We start from the raw sequence: 12,340 nt of genomic DNA, 5'->3' as shown, positions 1-12,340 counted from the left end.
TTTCACTGTCAGGGTTCCATTCCATAAAGAGACAAGGTTCTCCAGATTTCTTATGGCTCAGTAGTGATATTTCTTTACACACCCACACAAGATGATTGCATATGGATCAGACTGTGTCTGGGTGCCTGGATAATAGAAGGTGCAAGGAGAAGGGTACTGCAATGTCAGCTCTTTTGCAAGTAACAGAGTGCTAGAGGAGCTCCTCCTCATGTCAGAAGGAATAATTATCAAAATCAGGACCTCACACACAGAAATGGCATCTTTCCTGTAATTAAACAGGACCAGCTACTGACACATTGAATAAGGACTCTAAAATACTTAAATGTGTTAATTCAGCTGGGCATGCAGCTGTGAGGGACTGAACAGTACTAGAACTAGGAATGGCAGCTATACTTGTTCTTTTCTATATCTTCGCTGTCTTTGTCTCCTTCTTCTTCTAATTTCTTCTTCTTGGAGTTTTGAATAATTTAAGATTAGAGGGGTTTGTAGTTTGATAAGTTGAATAGACAAGTGAATAACACTTTGTGAGATGTTTTATGTTAATAGAATGCTGCTCTAAACCTTTTGCCAAAGTTCTCTGATTTTCTATAGCTGCCAGTGAAGTTTTTTTTTTTTTTTTTTTGGCCTCTTGATAATATCTTGTTGGTACTTCTCCCATGCATCTAACTCAGAGTATATAAAAAAGCCCTTTTTGGAGGCTCAAGTACGAATTGTTAACATAGTCTGTGTGTTGAGGTGTGTGAACAGCCAGCATGCTGTGACCATATAGTTACACTGACAGGATAACAATGTGTGAAACTGCCAGACTGCCTGATATCAAAGGGAAAGTCATATTAATGTAGCTAGTAGCCTTAACTTATGGCAACATTAACAAGGTGACAGGGTGAGATACTGACAGGTGTAGAAAATAAAAAGGGCAATGGGTTCCTTAGAGACTCTCTGAGTAAACACTAATTGCCAAGTCATTACCAAGGCAATGAAATTCAAGAAACACACAAGGGCAGAGTGTATATGGGGATGCTTTATACATACATATATATATATATAATGTTATTGGGAGGATTTGAGGGTGATAAAGGGGAAGAACTTAAGAGAGGAACAAGGATATAACGTGAAGCAAAAAATATAATCAGGATTGCATGAGCCCTGCGCCCGATCGCCACAATTTCACCATGACATAAAACCCACTGTTTCTGCAGTGTTCATGTCTGGGTTACTTCCACAGGAGAGACTGTTTATGTTTTTCCTTGATGTTGATGAAGGAATACCAGAAATACCCTTCTGAATATTGCCAAGGGAATACCTGGAGGGTGTCACTTAACAACGTAATTTCTTCCTAACTCCATAGTATAGCCAAATGTTTGTTTCATGCATGGGGAATTCTGCCCACTACAGCTGAGAAAAAATACTTTGTAAGTAATGAAAGAAAATGTCTGTAATGTCTGCAAAAAAAATGTCTGCAAACCCAGGGCACTTCCATGTGAACACCTGTGACCACCAATCATCCCACCAAAATAAAGCCTCAAATTACTCAAGTAAAGTCATGATGAAGTCATGCGTGCTAGCAAAGAAAAATGGATAAGCACTATCATGCGTATCAAGGTCATAATGTAAAATAATGAAGCAAATAAAAAGCAAGAAAACTTCAAAAGGCTTTTTAATGCCTAATCATCCTTTAGTTTTTTATTTCATAATCTTCTGTAAATATTGTCAAAAATAATTTAAAGATATAAATTAAAGCATTCCTATTTAAGTTTATGCCAACTTTCAAAATGAGATAATTTTCCCTTGACTGTTTTCTTCTCTCAAATTAAATCAATCACTGATCTTGAAGCCTAGCATTTCTTTCTGCTATTGTCAAACGAACATTTTGATCCAATCAATCATATCCCTTCTAGCTTCTTCAATATAAGGTTTATCATCAGGTTTCATATCTTCTGGCTTCAGTTGTGCAAACCCATGAACTTGCCCAGGATAAACTTTAATTTTGTATGGAACTTTACAATACTGTTTCAGCTTGTCCTCCAATAAGAAGATCTGTAAAATAAAAAGCATTTTTCCATTACATTGTGGGTTTTTTTTAAGTTTGCCAAATTTGCAGTTTCTCATAGAGAAAATGCCTCTTTGGGTGTAAGACTGATACTTTTTTGTAAAGTATGGGTGAGTCTAAGAACCTCAACAGTTGTAGCAAAGATGGTTTGGTAAATCTCATTGCCATAAAGGAACAGGTGTGTGTCTGTTCAGACTCAGGCTTGTAACATGCACTTGAAGTTCTGATCCTGAGAGAGCATGGACCACAAACCTTAGTGTCCATCAGTCCAAAACATTTTGATAGGCTTAGTAACGGAGTTTAGGAAAACATGGAGGATTTTTTTTTTCTTTTGTTAACTAAACATCGAATTTTGCTATTGCATAACATTTTGGTGATTAGCATGCATACAAAGTACTAACAATGTGTTCATGTACCCATATAGATTTGCTGGCACAGTTTGTTCTTATTTCCACTATAAGTCAGAAAACAGAAGAATGAACACTTATTTTGCCCCGAAAGCTTACTTACATCCATTGTGAAGATTAGAGAGAGTATTCTAATTTATTTCATGGTTTTTTTTGTCATTTTGGTTTGGGTTTTTTTATGAAGCCCTTTTTTTCAATACAGAAAACTACATATTTGAGGGGGTTTTTTTGTTTCATGCAGGATTTTTTACTGATACAGTCTGCACAGAAAGAAAGCTTCAGGAGAAAAGGGAGTGGTTTCAATGTGTAATACATGACAGAAAAAATGCATTTGCCAAAAGTGTGCCCCTGGGAGAAAGACACGTTTGCCATAAAATGAGGACAGGGGGTGAAGGATTTGTTTTCCTCTGCAGAGGAGACACATATGAGGTACAGATAAATATGCTGACTAATGCAGTTAGAAGTAAATGTTGAATGACTTCTGCATTCCCAGAGCACACTGCCAGTTCTCCAGTCAGACCCTACCTAAAAAACAAGCTGTGCTAGAGATGGTATGTTATCCTTGTCACTGAAGAAAAAGAATTTATGCACAGAAGAGGGCACCAGTTTGCTACCCATATATTTATCCAGCCTCTCACATATGCTTACAGTAGGGGTTATATCAGAGCATAGATGGCAGCCAAGAGCCAAAACATTTGAATCTATGAGTTGCTGTCTCAGCTAAATTTCATGCCCACTCTTTTGATACAGCTCATTTTTTCTTCCTGTAGTAAAAGCAGTTAGTCATGAGACTAATTAATCAGAAAGTTCAGTTACTAAGCTGAAAATACTTTTTTCCCCCATTCAGTGTCCAAATTCAGTGGTTTAGCTACCTGATTTCTCACCCATAACAGTAGCATACAAGTTTTTGAGATGCTTGGCTCATACCAAGTTGGATATCCGGGCCCAGTTTCACACTCTGCTTATCTAGCCACTCAGAGACTGATGACTGTTCTTTACTGTATTTCTTACCTCAAAAAAGAAGCTTTGAATAACCTAAACAAGATAGAGGGAAAGTTGACATATAAACAGAACCGTCCAACCTGTCTATTATTTGAATGTGAAATAACTAACAAGGATTTAAACAATAACTAACAACCCTTTCTAACAAGGATTTCTGTGTAGGATAAATGAGCTATGGGAAAAGAAGTCTTTCCAGAACAACAGCTTACCTGATCTAAAGAAATCGTGTGGTCTTTCTCACCAAAAATGAAAAACGTGGGATTTAGTAAACGGTATCTTTCTTCAGAGTCTCTAACTATTCCTGTAATGTTTTGAGAAACAGTCCATTAGTGAGGTTAGCATTACTGAGAGATAAATGGCAAATAAAAGAAAACATTTCTATTTAAGTTTACTCATTAGGTACATTACTTAGATGAGGACACTGGCTATGGAGAATAAGCATTTGGAAAGCATATTTCCCTGCTCTCCTAAAACAAGGAATAATTTTTTTTTTGCTTACAGTATCCTTAATATTTTTGTATCAATATAGCTTATGGCTGAAATAACCATAATTAAAATCTGCAACTCACCTTTGAGTTGAGTATTTATAGAAATTTTTACAAAGCAATGAGTAGAATTACAAACAATGCATAGTCATGTGAACCCAAGTAAGTTTTCATGTGTTCTACACTACCATAGAGGGACACCCCAGCGGCTAATTGAGGATTTTTCAGCATCAAGTGATGTACTGCCATTCCACCCCAGGAAAACCCAACGATACCAATCTTCTTTGCACCGCATTGTTCCTTTAGATACTTCAAGACAACATCAGCTTCCCTAAGACATATAAAGAAAAGTAAACTAAGGAATCTATTGCAGAGCCAATACTTGACAATTTAAGAAGTAAGTTAAAAGACATACATGGTATTTTTTCTGTGGCTGCACCCTCAATCGCTTAAAACAGAGATTACTTTAAAAAGCACATTTCAGGCTAGAGCAGTGGATTCTATTATTAAATGGGAGTTTACATCTCTGGTCCTAGTTTAGGGAAGTACAGGTGTAGGCACTTAAATACTTACCTGAATTGTCACCTGCTCCTCTGTTTTCAAAATTAGTAAATTTTTATTTGAATCACTTTGTTTAGGACAGGACAACTAAAGACAAGACATATCTGCAAGTAGAACAACATCTTGCATTATGGACTGTAAGAATAGATAAGCTTCACTGTACTATCTCTACAGAGTTCACCTATTTAGATAAAGATTTTTCCTGTCATTCCTGTTACATGAGTTAATACTAAAATATCTTACCAAGCCTACATGCAAGAATGTTATGCTAAAATAGCATTTACTCAAATTACATTGTCAGTAACAACAATGTTTAAAAAAAAACTTTTGCATGAGGTGCAATGAAAAAAAACATGAAAAATATTTTTACTATTGTAGGTGAGAGCAAGTAAATTTTTTTTAAATTGCTGACTTCTGAGGTCTCAATAATTTTATCTTCTTCATTGCCTACAGAGTTTTAAATTAAGTTTAAATGCAGAGTTCATAAACTATTAATTGCATTTTCGAACATTAGGTAGAGTTGTATGGTCATTCATGTTTGGTTAGGCTGAACAAACAAAACCCAGTATGGCAGTGACATGAGGAGGACATTGTGTCCTGGGCCTGTGGCCATGCTCTCTCAGGTTTGGTTTGTTTGAAAGGAAACTAAGAAAGCCATGGATATGTTGGATTCCATGTTCTCTGAAAGAGCAATGGATCCGAACTGGAATGTTCACCTACAAGCGATTCCTCAGTTAAGACAGCAAAGGCACGTCCTGAGATCTCAATTTTTTCAGACAGTGCCCACATATCTGCTCTTGTTTGGGGGGGATTTTTTACAATTGTTAGTAATTTGTGTCTTAAAAAATCACAGCTTTTGGTCACAGCTTCTGAAATTATATGGTCAAAATCTTTGCTGAGAGTGATTGAAGATAGACTGTGGCTGCTGAATATCTGGACAGGGTCAGAAGAATACTTGTGGCTTGCAGGATGGTAGCTGAGTAATAGGGTGTCATCATCACCTCACTATCATCTGAAGTTTTGAGCTGTGGTGAGAGATGCTGAAGAAACATCAATGCCTCCCATGATTCAGGGAAGCCTTGTTACAGGCACTGTTAGGTTATACAGATAATGATCCTTCTATTTCACACTGAAAAAAACAGTAGAATTTATCAGATGTTTCTTAGGTTTTTGGTCAGTCTAGCAAATTTTTAGGTAGTGCTGCTCAGTATCTATCATAATCTGCAAGGCAGAGAGCAAGATGGGCATGTGACAACTGGAAGATAGCATCTGCAGTTGTAGAAGAATTTTCCTCTTTATCTTGAGGAACTGAGTGCAGAATCAGCACTTGTGGGTGAGAGTGCTGGGTATTTTGTAGCCTGTGAAACACTGTGAGCCTGCATGGCCAGTGTAACATAGTCAGAAAAGGGCTCAGGAACACAAGATGGGGACAATAAGCAGAGTGATGGGCAGAGCAGATGATCCTATTCAAATCTCAGACAAGACTGTGCCCAGAACCACAGAAGAATCACCCAGAACAAGAAACTGTGGTTGTGTAGCTAGCTTGCCCTGCTGTGAGGTGCCATTTCTAACATTTCATATACATTCTTCTTGTTTGCTAGATGCTCCTTAAAGTTCAAGTAGAAATATGTATCTTACTTGTCTACTTTCACAGGATCATGATTTTTCAACCAGTCAGGAAAGTCAGCCCAGTGATCAGTAGATGTCCAGGGTTTTGTCCCCTTGAAGAAGTCTGGGCAGATGGTTCTGTGTGAGATATGGAATTCAGACAATTTTCATTAAAACTGTCTAAATGTCTCTTAATATCTTCTAGTTGAGAGTACACATCTACATGTTCACTGTCTGAATCATGTTTTACTCGTCCTATTCTGGTAATCAGCTAGCTAAAAGTATATGTCTTTGTATGGACAACAAAGACACAAATTGTTTCCTTATTATTTCCTTAGACACACTTAATACAAAAATAAAGGGATTAAACAAACCTCCTGATTCTATATTACACATATATACCTCTTTGCTGTTACAAGGCAAAGCAAATATTCAAAAGGTTTGGTTCTGAAAAGTTTATACATATTAAAATAGATACCACTATTTCTCTTTGGACCACCCATGTTGCTTCATAAGCACAAACACAGGCACTTCAAGACTCTTTGTGCCTTTGTGCTCAGCTAGCCATTTTCCTGAGTCAGTTTTAGCATCTTTAATGGCTCCATGCAAATATTTTGTCCATTTTCTTTTTTATTTGCTCAGACTGAAGTGGTATGGTTGTCTGTTGGAAACATCACATGCTATGCCTCACTTTGGGCTTGGTGGTCTATCAGTGCATTTAAGGGGAAGATAAGAAAGAAATTTGCTTACATATATCCATGACCTGCTATCAAATCGACTATGTATCTAATGTCTGGGAACTGCCATCCAAATACATCATGGACCACAATCACAGCTTTGTCCGTGGAAAAAGATGGTCTACAAACATATGCCTTAAGGTAGTCAATTTGTACTTCATGGCCAAGGCACCCATAGTGAGACCTTTCTCCAGTATTATATAGAAAAGGATCAGCCATTTGAAAACCTAAAAAACAAGAAGAATATAGCAAGAATGTAAAAATAATTTGTTAAAAATCTTTTAGGACAAACAGGCAAATATTGTCTTCCAAAAGTAGTTTGATAACTTCTGTAAATAACATTGATGTCCTTGTATGAAGAGAGAAAGTAGAAAAAAGCAAAAGCAACATTCCAGTGAAGAATGCCTCTTCATCTATTATGTTATTAAGCTGAGAATGAAGAGAAATACCAAAATCAAAGTTGTCAAACTACAAACAGCCTGGACATGTAGATCTTGACACTCATGTCACATTTGTTTTGCTGCCATGTGGCTCTGTGAGCACAGGTGTGAAGCACTATGGCTTCCCGTGTCACTGTCTCCTGAGGTATGGGGCCATCACCCGTGTCTTCATGGGGAATCCTGTGCTGGTTCCTTTATTTGCAAAGACAACAGCACTCAAGTGCTGCATTGAAGTGTGGTGTTCAGTGCTTCTCTTGGTGCTGGTAGCTCATCTGTAGCGCCATCACAGCTCTTCTGAGGGCAGGAGGACTGGGCACAGTTAATGAAGAGCTGCAGGATGGATTTGTAAACTAGATTCCAACGCCGTGTGCCCCTATGCCCTTGAGAGGGATTGCAAGAAAACAAGCTTATGTGCAAGCCTCATTCAGAATATTTGAGAGTATATGGTTTTGTCCTTCCTGCAAAAGTAGCAATTAGAGACAATGAGCCAGTTAGATGTGCTAGACAGATTAAAGTGAAAAGTTGTTCTGACTCTCTGTGTCAGGAGCTTGGAATGGACTCTGTGCAAAAAGTAGATTGTGATCCTGTAATTAAAAGTGGTGTTACAATGCATCTATACAAGGAATCCAATTAAGTCTGCAGGGGCAGTGATAATAGTAGCACTTCCTAGCCATATACTGACTTTGTGCTGACTTTGAAACTGTCCTTGGGCGTGCAGTACACAGGCACATACACTATGCCTGTCTCCATCATTTCTACATCAACCTGTTATTTTAGTTTGTGTTGTAACATGGACTTCATACAACTATCTAATCTTCATGGAAGAGCAGCAAATTCCCCTAAAAATACATGCCTTCCTCAGCCCTCCATTGACTAGTGCAGCAGAGGGCTGCATTTCACAGAGTGATGGGTAATTTTGCCTGGGCAATGCAGACACATTTGGAACCATGGTATGGACAGACTGAAGAACAGACAGTCGGTGCCAGAGACTCACCACTTGTTTATGACCTGCACAACACTTCCCAGTTTGCATGATTCACTCTGGCACAATAAAAGGATCCATATTTTATATGCATTTAGACTGCTTTATACCCAAATTTTATATGCATTTAAACTTATTAAATGCTCCTCAATGCATAGTGCAGAGACACTCCTCTCCCAAGCCTGGGGCTGCTGTCACCAGATCTGGCAGGGCCAGAACGGAGTTTGAGCAAATATGCTTGATTACAACCATAACCCTGGCTAATAGTGGTGTAGACATACAGGAACTGGGCAGACATGGCTACACTGCTCTAATCAAGCTCATTCAGATAAATCCACAAGATGGATGATCTCTCACCACCAGTAATCCTCTGTCCTGATAAATGAGAATTGATTACATGTGTAATTTTCATCGCACCTTTCTCAACATCTGTCAGGCTTGGTTCTAGGAAGCACAAAGTAGCCTAATCTTCAGGATTAAGACCTCCATTGTTTTGGCATTATATGAAAGGGAAGGTGTGTCACACATAGGAGATTATCTCCTAGTTTAAGCCCTCCCATAATGCTTGAAATGCCTGAAAATGCTTGAGGGAGGTCTGTTCATACAAAAGTGCTTCCTACCTCTCTTTTTTATAACCTAAGGTGAATGAGCTGGTTGAAGCACAGGAGGCTGTCTGGAGAAGCCACAGACACTCCCAAAGATAGCTAACACTGCTGCCTTCTGAGATGGCAGCCACAGTCTTACTCCACTGTGGTATTTTGTTGAGAAGGGCACAACCTGTGTCCCCTTCAAGGAAGTGTTGCATAGGAGTCACTAAACTCTGCAATAATTGTGAACCAGCCTACTCCCTATCCATTGGTTGCTTCCCAGAAACCATTTCTTTGGCCTGTGCTGACTGAGGCCGGGCCAGCTGGCTCCTTTCCAGGCACCAGGCAGCAGAGAACATTAGTAAATAGTCAGCCACACCTGAACTGCTTAGAAGTTTGATGGGATCCTGTTCAGTCAGGAGATTTATTTACTCCCGCCTGCTTTGTCCCACGCAATGTGGTGTGGCAAAACAGCACGCCAGGATATTTCCTACTTTTCCAGTCTCACCTCATTCCCTCTTCCCACCAATTTCATCCACTACACTTTTCCTTTTCCTGCTTTCCCCATGGCACAGTTCCAAGCCGGCAGCATCTCAGCTTTATGCCCCGCTCCGCATCACTGTGCTGCAGCACAGAGGGGATGCAGCGCCTGCTGGGAACACGGGGAAAAGTTATGCTGCTCATGGGGAAAACCGCAGATATTGATGAGTCTTGTGATATCCTACTGCTCCTTGAGAAAAAGGCTTCTTAGACCTTCTACTTCTATCCAGTAGTTCTGCCCTTCTTTGGGTGTCTTGATATCATTCAGCTTTTACACAAGTAACTTAAAAACTGACAAGAGTTATTTACACAACACAAAGGTGGGCTCCACAAAAGGTGGTAGGACAGACCCGAACTACTGCATTTCTGGGAGCAGCAAATCACATAGTTATATTCTGCTGAGTCTTAGTTTTTATCAGGAAAAAACAAATGTCTATTTGAAAAGTGAGGTTAAAAATATTTTAAAACGCAATCAGGTTAAACAGAGGCAAAGATCCTGCTAAGGACAATCTCCACTTCTCAGAAAGTGAGTATGAGCACGTGATCTTAAAGTGCTGTGCTCTTTGGCAGGACCTTGAACTACTGATGCCAAGATGTGACATCTCTGCCCTTTTCCCGGGTCGAGTGAAAACATTTTAAGCTACAGCAGCATTTCATTTCAATGCTAAGAGCTCGGTGGACCAAACAATGAAAAGAATGAAAATTAATTACCATAACGGTGAAAAAAATCTTATGGTTCTTTAATGAGAACTTGATACTTGATGAACATAAATTATCAGTGTCCTCAGAACTATTGCTGTACCATAGTTTGTAGCAAAGACTCAAAATGAAATTTAGACTTTCCCAAAGTTGACAGCCTTTATCTTCATCTTATCTGCCCCTTGATACTTGTCTTTGTGCATTTTTTACTGAAACCAAAATAATAGTCTCTCTATAAAGAAGTAGGTTTTGCTGATTGTTTCATGCCTTTTCAAAGAGCTACATCTACTTCCTTAACAATTTCAGATTTTCCCTTTCAGCACAGGTAAAAGTAGTTATCCTTTTCTGCTGTCAACTCAGTCTGCATGGACCAGTTTGCCCTCACATACCTGGAGTGCAGGATCCTGTTTCAGCCCAGCTCACTTCTTCTGCTCAGTGAGACACCAGCTAGATTTCTTTAAACAGAAGAAGAAGAAAACCAGTTCTTGCTGACAGTTTTGCTCCTGGTGTTGCCCATCCAGTTTTCAGGTGCTCTTCAACTCTTCTGCAGATTTTGGGATTGGGAAGCGAGGAGGAGAGGCTTCACTCAAGAGTCATCCCGAACGGAAGGGGTGGGGACAGATCATGCACAGAGGCAGTCTGCAGCAGGCTCCACATCAGTTGCCTTTACTCCACCTTTCATTTATTTATTATCTATGGAGTTGAGAAGGAAAGATGCACCCAAACACTGTAATACACTATGATGTGTGTAATGCAGACAATGAAGACACTGCAAAGGTTTTAGACTTCAGTATTTATAACTGAGACATTTAGCATCAGTGGTGTGTTTGCTGATGCATTTTCTTGAAGCATATTCGTATACTTTCTTGACTATAATAAATGCCATTAATGAAATTTGAGGTGAATTAAGATGAATCTGTCCTGGCAAACTTGCAGCTTAAAAAACTTACTAAGTCTCCCTAGCACACACATTCAATATACTACAACCACACCCATAAGTATTCTCAACAAGTTGAAAAGTGTTCCAGGTTATTTGTGATTAGACTTGCATTTGACAAGCGAGAAAGACTGCAGTCTGTGGTGCCTCATTGAAATTTTCCATTCTTATTTCCACAACAACACTGTATGCAATGAACATTAACTTAGCCCTTGGTCTGACATACACTCCTTTTCTCTGTGTGTACACATGGTCTGGAGTGTGTGCATATTGGGGGGGCATGCAAATGAGAGACACAAAGAAAATTATAATGTAATTTCATGACAGAGGTCAGTAAAGAAATTTTTATTCTTGGTGTATATGACAAAAAAGTTCCCCAGTCACCCAGCAGATGCCCAGGAGTACTCTGTGAGGTAGGGACCCTAATCTGAGGACTATGTTAAATAGGTGATAGATGGACTCAGTTTGCCAAATTTCAGACATTTACAATGATGATGTCTTCATGTCAGCAAGGTGTCTGACTGCCACAGTGTCATCAATATTTAGAGTATGACTCACACTCCATGGGTGTCTGTTTTTGAATGAAAATAGGTAGTCCCCTAGATGACCCAACTAGTGCAATAAGATTGCTGTGCTGAGTGCATAATAACCCAGGCAAAAGGAGTACTTCCTCTCTGTGCTCTGGCAGCTGCACACAACTCAAAATTAAGGTTTGTCATGACCAGAAAGAGGGTGTTTGTCCTGTTACACCCGTCAGCAGATTTGCACATCAGGATTGTACAAGAAACCATTAAAAAGATTGCTTGTGTTGCAAGGGAGGGAGTGGGGAGACTTGACTGAAAAGATCCGATTTGTACTTTGATATTAATGGCATCTTGCTTGCCCTTGTGTAACCCCTCCCAGGTGGGTATCTTGCACTTAGAGCCACAAGACTGAAGTATTGTCTTCCTGCCTTGCCCCCATGGAATGTGAATTCATCCAAGCTGCAGTCCCCTGGAACAGACTGGGTCAGCAGAAGTGTGTACCTGATCCCACATGCATCTCATGACTGTAAACCCTGTCCTGGTGCCCAGCCTTACTCTCCTTTTACCTGTGGCTAGGGTAAAAGGAGAGCAAAGGACTCACTCTGCTCTAATGCAAGCCTTTGCCTGCTCATGGTGTTTATGTTCAACCTGCAAACCCTGTATCATTCAGATCTCCTGTACTTGATAAGACTTTTTCCCTGTCAGATACAATCACCTATGTAATGGACTCAGGACTATGCAGATCATTGCATCCATGAACTTCCTACAGTCTCAAGGAACT

The 12,340-nt window shown here is 39.4% G+C and overlaps 1 protein-coding gene across 1 annotated transcript; it reads right to left on the bottom strand.

The window, feature by feature from the left end:
* Positions 1-1,679: 1,679 nt before the first annotated feature.
* LOC132080528 (carboxymethylenebutenolidase homolog) lies at positions 1,680-10,646 on the bottom strand. Its single transcript, XM_059483740.1, has 6 exons — positions 10,488-10,646; positions 6,864-7,077; positions 6,144-6,251; positions 4,133-4,275; positions 3,669-3,760; positions 1,680-2,037 (listed from the first exon to the last, which is right to left on the bottom strand). Exons 2-6 carry the CDS (start codon positions 7,067-7,069, stop codon positions 1,858-1,860), a joined length of 729 nt encoding a protein of 242 aa, XP_059339723.1. The 5' UTR covers positions 7,070-7,077; positions 10,488-10,646; the 3' UTR covers positions 1,680-1,857.
* Between the last annotated feature and the right edge of the window lie 1,694 nt (positions 10,647-12,340).

This window comes from Ammospiza nelsoni, chromosome 1, assembly GCF_027579445.1.
Source record: "Ammospiza nelsoni isolate bAmmNel1 chromosome 1, bAmmNel1.pri, whole genome shotgun sequence".
In the NCBI taxonomy this organism is placed as follows: domain Eukaryota; kingdom Metazoa; phylum Chordata; class Aves; order Passeriformes; family Passerellidae; genus Ammospiza; species Ammospiza nelsoni.
The sequence above is the reverse complement of the archived record's forward strand: the minus strand, read 5'-3'. Positions and strand labels throughout refer to the sequence as shown.

What these genes read in the sequence shown, in the direction of transcription:
- LOC132080528 (XM_059483740.1), bottom strand. Translation starts at nt 7,069, where the DNA reads ATGGCTGATCCTTTTCTATATAATACTGGAGAAAGGTCTCACTATGGG. An exon ending in ATAGCAGGTCATGGATATAT is followed by an intron (nt 6,252 to 6,863) that starts GTAAGCAAATTT and finishes TATCTCACACAG; the next exon opens with AACCATCTGCCCAGACTTCT. An exon ending in ACACGATTTCTTTAGATCAG is followed by an intron (nt 2,038 to 3,668) that starts GTAAGCTGTTGT and finishes TTTATTTTACAG; the next exon opens with ATCTTCTTATTGGAGGACAA.